At 34.8% G+C, this 17370-nt stretch overlaps 1 protein-coding gene and 1 long non-coding RNA gene across 4 annotated transcripts in view; one reads left to right on the top strand and one right to left on the bottom strand.

Annotated features, from left to right (window-relative positions):
- SPRED1 (sprouty related EVH1 domain containing 1) overlaps positions 1–17370 on the bottom strand; it is a 113365-nt gene that overhangs the window by 28903 nt on the left and 67092 nt on the right. For all 3 annotated transcript variants that reach the window (XM_013985631.3, XM_003121622.7, XM_084974958.1), the window contains 2 exons: positions 9363–9531; positions 8275–8324 (listed from right to left, as the gene is read on the bottom strand). In XM_013985631.3, coding sequence (XP_013841085.1) covers positions 8275–8324; positions 9363–9516 — 204 coding nt within the window. In that variant the 5' untranslated portion in view covers positions 9517–9531. The remainder of the gene's footprint in view (positions 1–8274; positions 8325–9362; positions 9532–17370) is intronic.
- On the top strand, positions 1995–10923 carry LOC146406403 (uncharacterized). The gene is made up of 3 exons (XR_014814518.1): positions 1995–4671; positions 6666–9039; positions 9162–10923. It is a non-coding gene; the product is annotated as an uncharacterized LOC146406403 (long non-coding RNA).

Consider the following 17370-nt stretch of genomic DNA (forward strand, 5'->3'; position numbering starts at 1 on the left):
CTATCAAAAACACAATTAAAATGGAATAGAGGAGTTCCCGTTGAGGCTCAGTGGTTAACGAATCCCACTAGGAACCATGAGGTTGTGGGTTTGATCCCTGGCCTTGCTCAGTGGGTTAAGGATCCGGCATTGCCGTGAGCTGTGGTGTAGGTCGCAGACGTGGTTCAGATCCCACACTGCTGTGTCTCTGGCATAGGCCAAGGGCTACAGCTCTGATTAGACCCTTAGCCTGGGAACCCCCATATACCACGGGTTCAGCCTTAAAAGGACCAAAGACAAAAAAAAAAAAAAAAAAAAAAAAAAAGAGAAAGGAATAGAGATCGAGTCTAACGGCACTTTTAAAAAGAAGTATGTATTTGAATACAGCATGTAAGAACAACAAAAAACTTAGGAAAAGTACCAAAAATCTTAAAAGCAATGACCTCGAGGTAGGGATAAGTGATTCCTGACTTCTTCTTTATAATTTTCTAACTATCCAAATATTTTACATGAAAATTAGTTTAAGAATCAAGAAAAAAATTAAATGACAAAACATTATGCGAAAATTTTATAGTTTGCTTCCTTACTATATAAATAAAATTCAATCTAAAATACACAAAGGTGGCGTTCCCGTCGTGGCGCAATGGTTAACGAATCCGACTAGGAACCATGAGGTTGCGGGTTCGGTCCCTGCCCTTGCTCAGTGGGTTAAGGATCTGGCATTGTCGTGAGCTGTGGTGTGGGCTGCAGACGCGGCTCAGATCCCGCGTTGCTGTGGCTCTGGCGTAGGCCGGGGGCTACAGCTCCGATTGGATCCCTAGCCTGGGAACCTCCATATGCCGCGGGAGCGGCCCAAAGAAATAGCAAAAAGACAAAAAATAAATAAATAAAATAAAATAAAATACACAAAGGTTACAGGAACTTAACTACATAAGACAGTACTTAATGTAGGCTGGTAAGAGGTCACAGTAATATAAAATCCATTTTGCTAGCTAAATAAAGTCTTTTCCATTAACTTAGTTTTCAGATAGAGTATTAAAATGTTACCACCTTTGAAAATGAGTATATGAACAATTCCTATCTCCCTTGTCTAAAGCAAAATTACTTTAAACAACAAAGGTAAATCACAATCCTTTTTATCATTTTGTCACAAAAACAACATTGTTTCTAAAAAAAGGAAAAGTTGGTCAAGTATTTCTCAGTACCCTGGAGAAAATGATGACACTTTTTCACATCAGATCAAATAGGTGCGATCTTTCTTCTGCCCAAAAGCATGGAATCTGAAATTGTTTCCTTTTATAATCACAAGCAAATTGTGAGGTGAGTTTTGTGGATTTTGTTACCAATCTAACATATCTGAACAATAAGAGTTGTTACAATTAACAACTTTAACAGAAACACTGTTAAAAATAATCTCAAAACAGGTGTTCCTGTTGTGGAGCAGGGAAGCAAATCTGACTAGGAACCATGAGGTTAAGAGTTTGATCCCTGTTGCTCAGCAGGTTAAGGATCTGGCATTGCTGTGAGCTGTGGTGTATCTCGCTGACACAGCTCGGATCTGGCGTTGCTATGACTGTGGCGTAGGCCAGCAGCTACAGCTCCGATTGGACCCCTAGCCTGGGAACCTCCATATGCTGCGGGTGCAGCCCTATAAAGACCAAAAAAAACCTCAAAACAAATGTAAATTAGCATTAAAGCAAAACAAAAACTCTGCCTTAACTGGCTTATTAATATAGTCAAATAAAGAAACCAAATGAAAAGATGATGCATGTCTTACTACTGCTTAGGTTTTTTAAAAAAACCTCAATTTTGAAGATTTTTCTTCAAAAAACCTTTCTTGAGTACCAACAATGTATCATGACCAACACGGTAATAAACATCAGAGATAAAAAATGAACAAAATACGATTTTAAATCCAAATTATGATGTGTTATGAAACTCTTGAAAGACAGATACGAAAAAAAAAGGTGAACATCTCTCTGATGAATTATGATACTGATGAAGATACCGAATCCTTTTTTTTTTTTTAATGGCCTCACCCATGGCATATGGAAGTTCCCAGGTCAGAAAGTGAATCCAAGCCACAGCTGTGACCTCTACCACAGCTGCAACAACACCAGATCCTTAACTTACTGCACCAGGCTGGGGATTGAACCCACACCTCCTCAGCACCCTGAGCTGCTGCAGGATTCTTAACCACAGGGGTAATTAAGATACTGAATTCTTGAACACTGAAAGCTGTCTATCAGCAAATAATAACTACTGGCACAGAATGGTCACTCAAAATACTTATTGAATAAATTAATAAATACTTAAAATGAGAGGATTTCCATTCTGGTACTGAACGCCTTAAAGATATTTATGATCTAACTATAGCATAATCATTACTTCCTTGGGGTTAAAAAAAATGAGATAATGGGTTATTCTTTTAAAGCCATTTTAATTGTCTTTGCAAATAATCACTAATAAACATGATACAACCATTATCATAAATTACAGTTAACATGCACTCAAAATAATTTCAACGTTTATGCCAAGCCCATAGGTGAATTATGAAACAATGTACTTTGTTCCTAATAAAGTGGTGAGATGAATCAGAGTACTTTATAACCTCCCATATATTTCAAAATAAGCATGAGGAATGTGAAAACTTCAGTGTATCATAAAATAAATGGTGCTAAGGTAAATTTGGTGTTCTGAATGTTGATTCTTTTTTTAAATTTTCACATGTTGCTGTCATCTGAGTATTCCCAAACCCCTTTTTGAATGATTACGGTTACTATATTACATACACATAATCAGGCTCATACATTTTTTTTTAATAATAAGAAACATTGATATATTTCTTTTTCTACCTGAACCCACTTTTTGTTATAAAGGGGCTATCAAAGCAAGATATGATAAAATCTTCTATTGGAAAGTGGAATTGAACCTAGGCTATCATCTAAAATAGTTGAGAATGGGAGCAAAATAAACACAACTATAAATGTTCTTCATTCTAATCACATTCCTTTCTTGCTTATGTATTAGTTAACTCTTGATGCATCAATAAATTACCACAATATAGCAACTTCAAGGAACGTTTATTATCTTCACAGTTTCTTTGAGTGAGAAATTACAAAGAAACTTAGCTAAATGGTTCTGGCTCACAGTCCTTCATGTGGTTGCAGTAAAGATACCAGTTGTGGCTGCAGTTATCTGGAGGTTTGTTGGGGGCTGTAGGACTGGCTTTTAAAATGACTCACTCAAGTGGTTGTTGTTAGAAGGCCCCAGTTCCTTGCTGGCTATTGGAAGGTCTCAGTTCCTCACCACATGAATCTCTTCGTAGAACTATGTCTTTGCACACAGTTAGTTGCAGGCTTCTCCGAGAATGGGTGATGCAAGAGAGTGAGCAAGATGGAAGCTACACATTTTCCTATGACCTAACGTGATTTCTGTCACATTCTATTTGGTAGAAATGAGTCACCTAAGTACAGCCCATGGTCAAGAAGAGGGACTTGAGTGAAGAGGGGAGTATGAAAGAATTTGTGGATATATTTTTAAACCAACCACTATTTGCTGTTCTTTGAACTAATTATTTACTTTTCTCATATGAAAAATACACCTACCCCTTCCAAATCTCCCCTAAAAGTCTCATCCTTTAACAGCAACAGTTTCAAATCAAGGACGTTGCTGTCAAAATAGGACCATAATGTTTTTGAATGTAGGTCCTCAAGTACAGTTCCTCTCATTGTGAGGACTCGAACTAAGACAAATTATTTGCCCCACACACAACCAACATACAATGGTAGGACAGGCAGAAGCTAACTTTTATAAAACCTTCTTATTCAATAGGAGAAAAATGGAGTCAACGATGCAAAGTAATCCTGAAATCAAGGTGGGCACATGTTAGAAGTTCCTTGAATATGGGAATAATTCTCCATGGTTCTTGGCTCTGCCCCTTTAGATTCTGCTTATAATTTCTGAGTTATCTTTTTTTTGAAGGGTAGCCCATGTTTACATGCATGTGGTTTTTTGACCAGCTTCCTGTCAGTAGAATTTGGGGGATCTAAACGGCCACTATTCAGGCTGGTGATATTTCTGCTAATTGACTCTTTTGAAAACCTTGTGTGTCTCCTGTGAATCTTACTGCAATTCACTCCATTAGACAAAAAGTACAGTCACATATCTGAGATAATCTCTTTTCTACTTTAAATTTCTGTTAAGGGACACCCTTACTCTGCTATAAGCAAGCCAATTACCTTGAGTGAAAAGGTTCTGTTAGGCTCACCTTACATCTTTCTAAGGTTTTAACAACAAATTTCATAGTCACACCACTGGCTTTATATTTTGACAAACCTGTTCTGAAAGTACCCTGTGATCTTTGCTTGGAAGCCATTTCTTAATTTTAGCATAGTATGACATATTGAGAAGACGAGAATTTTCAAAACTAGTGAGCCCTGTTTCTTTTTTTCTTTTTTTGTTTAGGAACTTCCTGAACCTGTTTCTCCCATCTTCTATTTTACCATAAGCAGAAGTAGGTCATTTCCTACTTCACATATTTCTGCAGGTGACTGTGTTGCTAAACTTTCTGCTACTATATAATAATGATTTATTTCCTTTGTTCCAGTTTCCAATATGGTTTTCTTCATTTGTGTGTGTGTGTGTGTGTGTGTGTGTGTGTGTTTAGGGCTGCAGCAGCAGCATATGGAGGTTCCCAGGCTAGGAGTCCCATCGGAGCTGTTGCTACACCAGAGCCATAGCAACGCCAGATCCGAGCTGCGTCTGCAGTCTATACCACAGCTCATGGCAACTCCGGATCCTTAACCCACTGAGCAAGGCCAGGGATCGAACCCGCAACCTCAGAGTTCCTAGTCGGATTCGTTTCTGCTGCGCCACAATGGGAACTCCCTGTTTTCTTCACTTTAATTTAAGCTCTTACCCACATCTCTTCAAAGGCTTAACAGTAAAGCTTTCACCTACTGTCCCAAGTTCAAATTATATCCCACATTTTAAAGTACTTGTTATGGCTGCACCCTGTTACAGGGAGCAAAATCTCTACTAGTAACAAATTACCCCAAAACCTAGAGGCTTAAAATAATATTATTTTACAGTTCCTGTGGATCACAAATTCAGAAACAGCTTAATTAGGTGGCTCTGGCTCACAATCCCTAATGAAGTTACAATCAGGACATCAGCTCTGACTGTAGTCACCTGGAGGCTCATGGGGTGTGTGTGTGTGTGTGTGTGTGTGTGTGAGAGAGTGAATGACCCGCATCCAAGACAGCTCATTAACATGTTTACTGTCACAAAGCTTCAGTTCATCACTACAAAGACATCTCAGTAATGTTGCTTGATTGTTCTTGTGACACAACAGTTAGCATGCTCCAGTACAGGTGATCCAAGAGAGCCAGAAAGAAGCTGCAGTATCTTTCATGGCCAACTTTTGCAAGTCATACTCGTCACTTCTACCATATGCTCTTTGTTAAGAAACAACTCACTAAGTATAGCACCCACTCAAGGAGACGAGATTAAGATTCTACCAAAAGGAATAGAATTTAAGAATCTACTTTAAAAACACCAGAGTAAGTAAAAGTCAAGAATTAAAACTTGATATAAAAAAATGATCTTAGTGCAGTTACATTTAAATGGACTCCTAGGAGTTCCTGTTGTAGCTCAGCAGAAATGAACCCAATAGTATCAATGAGGATGTGGGTTCAATCCCTGGCCTCACTCAGTGGGTTAAAGATCCAGCACTGCCTTGAGCTGTGGTGTGGTTTAGGTCACAGACAGCTCAGATTTGGTGCTGCTATGGCTGTGGTGTAGGCCAGCAGCTGTAGCTCCAATTCAACTCCTAGCCTGTGAACTTCCCATATGCCACACCTGTGGGTGGCACTAAAATAAATAAATAAATGGAAGCCTATTTTAGAGTCTCCAGTGACAATGTACATTTTCTATTTTATTATGAAAATTAAAACCAAGCAAGTACTTTAGGGTCTCACAAATCTAAAATATAAATAACTCCTTTAAGTGTGTGTGTAACTTGTTGGACTGAGGGCAGTGGACAGACCTTACCATTACGTCGAAATCCCAAGGAGCTAACAATAGAATAACTTGGTTATATAACTGCTGCTTGGTTACAAAACAATTCTCTTTACTAGCCTCCTCCTTTTTATTTCTAAATTTTTACTACTTTGTTTGCTTCTGTGATAAATTCATTATTCTTCATTCAAATCTTCTCTTTTACTCCATACCAAGGCCTGATATATATGGTACTAGAAGTAAACATGATTATGAAAACATGGTTTTTACAAAATTCATTGAATGCTATATGCACAAAGTCTTGCAAATAATTATGTCCTGCAGAAGTCTTTCTCCTATACAATGTTGTATCAGAAATGAAGTAAAACTAAAGTAGGATGTTAAAAAATTCTACTTTTTTAAGTTGAATTTTAACCAAATTTACTTTCTTCACAAAGAGTAATTCAGAAAGTTTCCTGGAGCTCTCGTTGTGGCTCACCAGTAACAAACCCAACTAGTATTCATGAGGATATAGGTTCAATCCCTGTCCTTGCTCAGTGAGCTAAGTATCCAGCATTGCCATGAGCTGTGGTTGTAGGCTGCAGATGTGGCTTGAATCCTACATTGTTGTGGCTAGAGCTCCGATTTGACCCCTAGCCTGGGAACCTCCATATGCCACACATGAGGCCCTAAAAAAAAAAAATTAAAAAAAAAAAAATAGTTTCCCCCTTTCCAGCCCAGTATTTCCATATTTTCATTAATACCAGAACAAAATAGAACTTCTGAAAACACTTAACTAAAAAATATATTTATTTTTCATTTTATTACTTATTTCTTACACCTAATTAATTGAAACTCACTGTATTTTTAATAACTATCAAAAAATAAACAGATTCATATATTAAAACACAAAGAATCTTAAATGTACAACAAGGGCATTGGTAATTAGGATATATCTATTGAAAACAAATTACACAGACACAAAAGGATTAAAAAACGGTAAACTTGAAACAATATTTAAGATAAAGAAAATATTATGTATTTCAGTGAGGAAAAAATACTCTGGTATTATATCATAATAACACACATGTGTACCCATGTATTTGTAGAGAAAAAACCTAAAGGCCATATTTAAAAATATGCATGATGGTTATCATTGATGATAGCATATTTATGTTTCATACTTTGAACTTTTTTATAATTCCCAAATTTTCAGAAATAACATAGTCTATTTCCTCATAAAGGTACATAAAACATTTTGCCATGTTTTTAGGCCATAACTTTTTACAATAATATGAATAATTCATTAGTAATATAAGGTATACAAACAAATTTGGGTTCTTTCACTATTATCCTAAAAATATCAATACTTTAGGATGTTAAAAGTACTAAAGAGAAAGTCATTAACTCAGAATTCCACAATCTATAAGCAAACCAACAAAATTTAACATTTTAGCTGAGTAATAATGGATGACAACACTATATAATTACTATCTGTTTTTATTATTTCCTTAAATTGATTCACTGGATCAACAAGCATGAATGTTTCTATTTTTAAGGCTTTTAAATAGGTATTACCAAACTTTTTTTCTAAAAAAAAAAAAAAAAAATCTACTACTCTATATTTTCCCTAGTAGAGCATCAATCTGTTAAATAAGCTCATGTACAAAGTCTGGGTAATACTAATTTTAAAATCTTTGGTCATTTGGTAACTAAAAAATGTTAATTTATACTACATGATAATTACCAGTGAGATAAAACAAAAGGATGTCCAAAACAGATGATGTCCAAATGATTATTACCAACCTGCAATTACTCTTCTATGACTGTGTAATAGAAGTACATTGCCTATGGGATGGGGTATCTGTGATGATTAATTTTACCTGTTAACTTGGCTAGGCCATGGTGTCAAGTGGCAAGTGACAACTTAACTAAGTCATAAACTGGGCAGGCCTCATTATAAAAAGACTTAAAAGACTGAGGTCCCCCAAAGAGGAAGGAAGTCTGTCTTGAGACTACCCTCTGACTTAAGACCAAAACATCAACTTCTGCCAGAACTTCCAGAACACCTGCTTACCTGCCTATCCTATGGATTTTGGACTTACCGGCCCCACAATCACAGAAGCCAATAAGTATATATACATACACACATTCTACTGGTTCTGTTCTTCTGTATTTCCTGACAGTGTCTTAAAATGTCCTTAAGACTTTATATAAAATATTTATTATATTAGGGATAATGATTTCCTCCACATCCTTTATGTTTAGAAATTCTTTTTAAGGCAAACTACTTACTTGTAAGTTGTCTTCTGTTCCTTCAGCTTCATTTTTAAATGATGGGCACCCTAAGAAAACAGGTAAAATTAATTAAGCTTAGAATCTTTATCTTAGATTTTAATATTACTGACAAATTGATAATATCATCATGACATTGTAAAAGACTGATCAGAGATCATTCTGGACTGCCCGGCAACCGGTCAGATGTTTGCCACTCATACCTGTCCCTTTATTACAAGAACAGAGAATAAAGTGATTGTTTTCCTCTTCTATAGGTAAATTTCCAGTTACTTAGGAGATGTTTTCTGTGAAAGTGCGCTATCCCTAGTAAGCCCAGCCTCTGATTTCTTTGAAATATTCAATCTGATAGGTAGATTACATATGTACCATACTCCTCTAGGGTTTAGGTGATGCCCACATGATTTATTCAATTTTTATTTCTTTCTCTTTCTAATTAAGAAGATGATTTTTCTTCTTAATTAGAAAAACAAATAAAATCTTAGTTAGGACTTCTTGTGGGGGTGTGTTTTAATGTGATTTCTTTTTATTTAGTTACGCAGAGGCCAGTCTTACATGGAAATATTCTTCCTCTCATTTAAACCTGCAAGTTTTAGAGTTAATGATCTTAACAAATTGGTAAGATATTCAAAGAGATAGACAGGATTACAGTCTCTGCCAATCTTTAATAATGAAATTCGATAAAGAAAGGTTTTGCTACAGAACAGAGTCTACATACATGATTATTAAAATATTCTCTTCACCATTACTAAAACAAGAATATGAGTAACACACACACACATACACATGATTTTCAAAGTTCTACCTGACTGCTCCCCTCTTCTTCAAGCCCTGATTTTAAAACTTTGGAATTATTTAAAGGCTGCCATTGATGGGCTCATCAAGAGAATACACACTAATTGGTATATACTGTGATGTGACAAATATAAAACAGATAAGGAGCCCATTGTTTTATCTTCTTTCAAAGCCTGATATCATATTACAAAAGTTCATTTGCTTGAAGTCACTTCTACTATATATAACTGATAAATTAAGAAAACAGTAAAAAAACAAAACAAAACAAAAAAACAACAACAAAAAAAACCTACCTTGAGAAATATCCTCTATAGCTCTTCGAATGCCTCTATCAAAAGCCCTAGCATCAGCAGGACTTTGGAAGGTAAGGCCAAATTTCTTGTCATCAATCTTCCAGTGGTGAAATGTTGGAGTGACCTTATTGTAAATGAGGTCTTTTTTAAGCATACATTCCAAAACCACCTGCCAAAAGGTAAATGCCAAAAATTACTATACATATATCAAATGCATCTAATGTAGCTCTTAAATACAAAGTTAAGTGAGAAAAGAGCTATTGTATTTTAATAAAAGTATTTCCTTCCTCACTCTGTCAGTACAGAGGTCTTGCTACTTAATCTACTCACAAGGTCGCTCAATATAGAAATTAAATGGAATTAAAGAAGATACTGGGAAGATGGCAGAGTAAGAAGCACCAGGAACCTCTTTACCTAGATAAAACTGCACTGGCAGAATCTGTATAATATAACTATGTTGGAACTCTAGTCTACTGAAGCCATATAGCTTACAGGGGACTCCATGGACTTTAACTGCAGTTCTTTTTGGTCAATTTACACTATTTGCACAGTAGCAGCACTGCCTCATCCCCCACTCTAAGCCATAGGGCAGAGAGCTATGCACATATTCCTGGCATAGCTTGCACACAAATTATAGGAGCCAAGGTGGGTAAAAAGGACCTTGTCCTCCAAGTACCAGGGATCTGTGCTCTGATCACAGAGGTGCAGGCTAAGAGGAGAGCAGCTCTTTGCCCTTCATTGTTATATCTTTCCCTCATTACTCCAAGCTCATCCTCATCAAAATGAAGTGACTTCCAAGGTATTTTAGAGCTACCTCCTTTTTCTATTGGTCATTTATCATTTTTTTCCCATTTGGGGAGAGAGACAATAAAGACTAGGACATTCAAAAACAACTACAGATACGCGGAAAATAAGAAAGTGACTATACATACTCAGGGAAAGGCTCAGAAAGGACATGAGAAGACCTTAAGTTCACACCTTAGGTTGATCCTTGGCATACACACAACCTACAGCAATCAAAACCAAAAAATAATAACAAAAATAGGAAACTGCAGGGAAAGGCGACAATCTGATTTCCAAAGATACTGTATTATTATTTAAATGTCCACTGCTCAATAGAAAAATCCCAAAGCATCAAAAGAAACAGCAAAGTATCACCTACTGAGAGGAAAAAAATAAACAGAAAATGCCCCTGAAAAAGACTCAATGGCAGATCTGCCAAAGACTTAAAACAATTTGTAAAGATGCTCAAAGAACTAAATGAAGACATGGAGAAAGAAAAAAACAAAAAAACAAAACAAAAAAAAAACCCCACGATGTGTGAATAAAATGGAAAATATCGAAGAGAAAACTCAAGAAACTAAAAAGAAATTCTAGAGCTGAAAAGTAAATAAGTAAAATGAAAAAACTCACTGGAGGGATTCAAAAGCAGATTTGAGCAGGCAAAAAAACAGTCAGTGAACTTGAAGACAGGACAACAGAAGTTAGAGTCTGAGAAACAGAAAGGAAAAAAAGGGGGGGCTGAGAGAATATGTGAAGAAATAACGGTTGTAAAGTTCCCAAATTTTATGAAGACATGAATATAAATATCCAAGAAGCTCAATGAACTGAGTAAGATAAACTCAACAAAAGCCACACAGAGAGAATCTTGAAAGCAGTGAAAGAGAAGTGAATTGTCACATAAAAGGAATCTTTAACAAGAACACTAGCAGGTTTCTCTTCAGAAACTTGGAGGCCAAAAGACAGTGGACAGATATATTCAAAGTGCTAAAAAGAAAAAAACTGTCAACCAAGCACCATGTATCTGGCAAAACCATTCTTCCAAAGTAAGGAAGAAATTAAGGCATTTCCAGATAAACAAAAGCTAAGGGAGACTGATCCACAAGATGTGCCCTACAAAAAAAAATGCACAAGAGCTACAAGGTGAAATAAAATGACACTAGGAAGTAACCTGAAGCCATATGAAGAAAAAATGGTAAATACACAGGCAATTATAAAAGCACTTGTTATTTTAATATTTGTCTCAAACTGCATTTTTAGTTTTCTATAAAATTTAAGACTAATACATTTGAAGACAAAATTTATCAGCATAAAAACTAATTATTGCTGTAACTTTGTATTTTAACTTCAAAATTTTCGACTAATACGTTTAAAAGAAGTATTCATTTATGTTTCTGGACAAATAATGTAAACAGATGTGATTTTATGACATCAACCACATCGAAGCTGTTAAAGAGCAAAGTTTTTGTATGTTATTGAAGTTAGGCTAATATAAATTCCAATTAGAGTGCTATAACTTTAGGATTTTACATGTAACCTCCATGGTAACCACAAATAAAAAGCTATAGAATATAAATAAAAGGAAATTAGAAAGGAATTCAAATATTTTGATATAATCAACTAAACACAAAAGAAGATAAGAATGTAGGATATGAGGGAGAAAAAGCAATTAGAGCCATAAAGAAATAGCAAAATGACAGAAATCTGTACTTATCAGTAATTATTTTAAATGTCAATGTATTTAACTGTTCAATCAAATGACAGATTGGCAGAACAGATAATAGAACCCTAACCCTAACAAAGACACAAACAGGTTGGAAGTGAAAGTATGGGAAAAGGCATTCCATGCAAAGAGCAACCAAAAGACAGTAGAGGTGGCTATACTAATATCAGACAAAAAAGATTTTAAATCAAAAACGACATTCCAAGAAGGATATCATATATTAGCAAATGGTTCAACAGGGCAAAAAGATAATAATAAACATGTATGTAACAACATCCCATCAAAATATATAAAGCAAAAACTGATAAAACCGAAGGTAGAAATAGATGTTTCTAGAGTAACAGATGAAAGACTTCAATACCCTGGTGACAATAATCAACAGAAGAACCAGTGAGAAGAAAAAGAAATAGAAAACCTAATACAATAAACCAACTAGACCAAACAGACATATACAAAACACTACTCAAGAAAAGAACACACATTCTTCTGAAGTGCACATGGAACATTTTTCAGCACAGACTGTATGTTAGACCAGAAATAAATCTCAATATATTAAAAAATTGAATATCATACAAAAGCATCTTCCCCGACAACACTAAGATGAAGTTAAAAATCAGTAACACAAGGAAAACTGGCAAAGCCAAAAAATTCTGGGAATTAAACAACCAAATGATCAAAGAAGAAAGCACAGGGAAATTACAAAATACTGACAGGATAAAAACACAACATACCAAAATTGATGGGGCCCGGTGAAGCAGGACTAAGAGTAACATGCATAGATATAAATAAACGCTTGCCTCAAAAAAGAGAAAGATCTTAAATCAACAATGTAACTTTACGACTTAAGGGACTAGTAAAGAACTAAATGCAAACCTAGCAGAAGAAAAGAAATAGTAGAGATGAGAACAGAGATAAAATAGAGAACAGAAAAATAATACAGAAAAATCAATGAATCCAAAAGTTGGTAAAAAATGGACAAATCTTTACCTAGATGAACTGAGAAGAAAGAGAAGATGCAAACTACAAAAATCAGAAGTGAAAACAGAGACATTACCATCAATTCTATAGAAATAAAAAGGAATTTAAGAGAGTACTATGAACCAACAAATCAGATAACCTAGATTTAATGGACAAATTCCTGCAAATCTAAAATAGATCAAGACTAAGGCAGAAATAAATAGAAAATCTAAATAGATATAAAACTAGTAAAGATATTGATGAATCAGTAATTAGGCATCTCTCAACAAAGGAAAACCCTGGACCTGATGGCTTCGCCATTGAATTATACTTAACTCTTAAAGAACTAATACCAATATTTCAAACTGTTCCCCAAAATGAAGGAGTCAACACTTTCTAACTCCTCCTACAAGGCCAACACTACCCTGATACCAAAGCCAAAGACACTATAAGAAAACCATAGATCATATCCTTTACAAACAATGATGCAAAAAATCCTCAACAAATACTTATAAATCAAACTTTAGCAGCATATTCAAAAGGTTATACACCCTATGACCAAAAAGGATTTATTCCTGGAATGCAAGGATGGTTAAACATATGAAAACTGATCAATGTATATCCTACATGAACAGAACAAAGGAGGAAAAATCCATATGATCATCTCGACTGGTACAGAAAAAGCAGTTAACAAAATTCAACATCTTTTCATGATAAAAATATCCAAAAAATAATGTCTAGAAGGAAACTACCTCAACATATTTGACAGCAGTGCCAAGACCATTCAGTGGAAGAAAATGAGCCTTTTCAACAAATGGTACTGGAAACTGAATATTCACTTACAAAAGAATGAAGTTAGACCCCATATGCAAATATTACTTCAAAATAGATCGATGGCCTAAATAAGACCTAAACAATAAAACTCTTAGGAGAAAACATAGGACAAAAGCTTCATGACAGTGGATTTGGCAATGTTTTCTTGGATAGGACACCAAAGGCAAAGTAACAAAAGAAAAAATAATGGTGTACCACTGATCACTTCTTCCCAACTCCACATGCAGTGATGTTATATTGATTAAAAACAGCCATTGTGGGAGTGTGGAAATACTATATAAACCTTTGCCCATCCTGCCCCAACTTCACCAAAAGCTGATTCTTAAACCTTTACCAGTATATCACTGAGTATGATGATCTTGTTGATTCTGCAAAAAGTAACCAAGAAGGTAACAAAATAATGCCCTGCTTGTTTAGAGGCAGCGTTGATAGCACTTTTGCATTTTACAAAGACTTAATATTTATCACAACCTCCATTTTGCAGTAATAATAATACAACTCACAATTAAGTTCTGGGATAGAAGAAATTAAAATCAGTATTATGGATTGCTGCAACATATTTACTATATTCATAAACAGAGGGATAATAATATTATGTATTTTAGAAAACTGCTAAATTGCAATTGTTAAAAAAATAGGACATAAAGAAATGGGTTTGGTCCTTTAGTCACTAAAATAATTTTTTAATGCATGAAAATTTCTTGAATTAACTCCTCTCTTAAACTTCCCAAAGTTGTTTCCCAACTATTATCTTTTAGATAAATAAAATTTTAACATGGTCTACACTTCTCTATACCACTTATTTAGAAATGGCGTCTGTATTTCAGAGGCTCCCAAATGCACAGAAAGGTAAGTTTTAAAAATGAGCTTTAAAATACACTGAGGAAATTGTAAGGATAATGAACTAGCTCTCTGACTCATATAAGTACCTATGCAAGAATGTGTTCCACCTAAAAGTCACATAAATATTGAGGTTACACACCATACCAACTGGTACAAAACAACATGCCAACTAATTATGTAGAAGATGTCAATTTATGTTACTTTTATCTAAAAAACAACATTAGGAAATAAAATATGTTTTACTATTTATATTATATATTTAATGTACCTTAAAAATAGCTATTATTTAGGAATAGGCTATTAAGATAGCAGCTATTTTGAATTTAGGAATAGGTAATGAAAACGAAGAAAGCAGGTAATTTCTTGACAAAACCATTCACCATCTTTACAGATAATTTTATAAATACGCTTCCTAGAACATTGTGTCACTCGGCATTTATATAATTATCAAAGCTTCCATATCCAGGAACTCCCATTGTGGCGCAGTGGAAGCGAATCCAACTAGCAACCATGAGGTTGTGAGTTCGATCCCTGGCCTCCCTCAGTGGGTTAAGGATGTGGTGTTGCCGAGTGCTGTGGTGAAGGTCGCAGACTCGGCTCGGATCTGGTGTTGCTGTGGCTGTGGTGTAGGCCGGCAGCTACAGCTCCAATTTGACCCCTAGCCTGGGAACCCCCACATGCCACTAGTGCGGCCCTAAAAAGAAAAAAAAAAAGCTTCCATATCCAAAGTATAACAATTTCTTATCTAAATCACACAATATATTAGAAATTGTTTTGCTTCGGATTTTATATAGCATCAAAAAAATAAATTCACTCTTATCACATTAAGGACAACATAAATCATACTTTAAGTGACAGAGATTAACTGTCCATCTCAAACTAAAAAAACAAAGACTTTTACCCACCATGTGATCAATATGAAATCTGCTTCCTGAAATATAAAAATAATTTTAAGGGCTAGGATTCTTAAAAACTAGTGAATTCTGCTGCCTCCCACTTCCACTGCTCCTCCTCAAGTATATCAGAAAAGTGTTTCCTGGCTTAAGTTTACTGCAGTTTTCACTGAATTAATTCTGCATCCTAAGATCACAGTGATATTAATTATAATAGACATACAGGAAGCAGAGTTCAATGTTTATCATATTCTTGATTGGTATAACAAACTGTAAAAAAAAAATGTCAATTATATTTTTGTCAGGAGATTACAATAAACAAATCTAACAATACCACGTAAATTATTTATGCTGTAGGAAAAATAAGGTAATCCTATGAATTGTTTCTGGCCAACAGGAAGTTCTACCTATTAATTACCAATTCAATAAAGTAACAGGTGTTCCACAGGGTGAAGTGGTTACAACCCTCCAGAATACATGACCTGCACTCACTCTAACCGAAGATCCAGTAAAAATGAAATGAATAATTTGAAGCTCTGTCAAGGCTATCCTAAAAACATTGCCAGAAGCCATTAAAAATATAATTGTGAATATTCTGTATACAGTTGTTAAACTTGAAACACATCTGAGTCTAATCATTAGTTAAGTATATTTCTTTCTGGGGTGAAAGAGTTGTGGAAGTACATGAATTTCATCAGACCTCCATAGTAATGATCAATGACATTTATAAACTGAAAGATCGGTGGCCCTGTCCTTATTTCCACCAAAAGAAGACAGATCATATTAAATTAATAAGCAGAAAAGATATTGAGCTTAAATAACATCTATAAATGAATATTAAATGTAATAGTGACTTGATAAGAATAACTACAAAAGGATATATTGCCAAAGCAACTTGATACCCATAACCCCTAATGGATCCATGAAGACATGGCTAGTTAACAAAGAAGAAATTTTAATATCATGTTTTAGAATCATTACTAGAACTTGAACTTTTGATCATCTACACATGTATTCAGATTAGAAAAGAATCATCATTTATTATAAACTATAGTGAAAAATTATAACTAAAACTAAAAAAACAAATTCAAAAGCACTTAATTGTTTTTATGCTGACTGCATCTGAAAAAAAATTCAGACTTTTACATACCAAGGGACCTGACATGGTTTGAGTAGAACAAAATTGCTACAAAATGACTAGCAAGAATCAGCTTTAGGAAGGGAACTATAATGAAAGAAAAAAATACAACTATGTAAGGGTATTTGGTAGAACAGCTTTGTACTTTTAATATGTATTTAAATAGATCTAAGTTGGTTAAGACACCCAGGTCTTTTCTAACTTGAGAAATCCTTTTGGAACCATGAATATTTTAATAAGAACTTAAAAGTCTTTTGAGCTAGTGAGAAGACAAAGATAACAAGGTTTTTTTTTTTTTCTTTCTTCTATTAAGATTAAAATAATATTAAGAAAAAACAAAGAAATGAACAGGTGAACTGTGAATTTAAGAAAAGCAAAACTACTGTTACCATAAATATATTAAAATATGATATAGATGAAGAGAGAAGGGGAAGAGAAGTGGTTTCCCTATAGTACCAGGCTGAGTTAAAACAAAGGAAAAGGAGAAAAATAGTTAATGAGAATGGATATTCTTCACATGATTAAAAAAAATTCCAAAATTAAATGATTCAGATACAAGAGAATAAGGGTTCCCTGGTGGCCTAGAGGTTAGAGAGCTAGTAGCATTGTTACTGCTGTGTTCAGGTACGAGCCCTGGCCTGGGAATTTTTTGCATGCTGCAGGCACAGCACCCCCCCCCACCCCCACCAAAAGGTGCTAGAGCAGTATACATACATACACTTTCCAAGAAGAAAAATGTTAGTAGAAGTATAAGAATTTAATTAAGCTTTTGGGTTTTGCGGCTTAGATTAACTGGGTCCCATCCAGTCTCCATCACTTTTGAGAATTAAAGAGGGTACT

The sequence above is a fragment of the Sus scrofa genome, chromosome 1 (assembly GCF_054392235.1).
Source record: "Sus scrofa isolate SSC_HxYL_T2T_F1_AM1 chromosome 1, Sscrofa_HxYL_maternal_Yorkshire_Landrace_v2.0, whole genome shotgun sequence".
NCBI lineage: Eukaryota > Metazoa > Chordata > Mammalia > Artiodactyla > Suidae > Sus > Sus scrofa.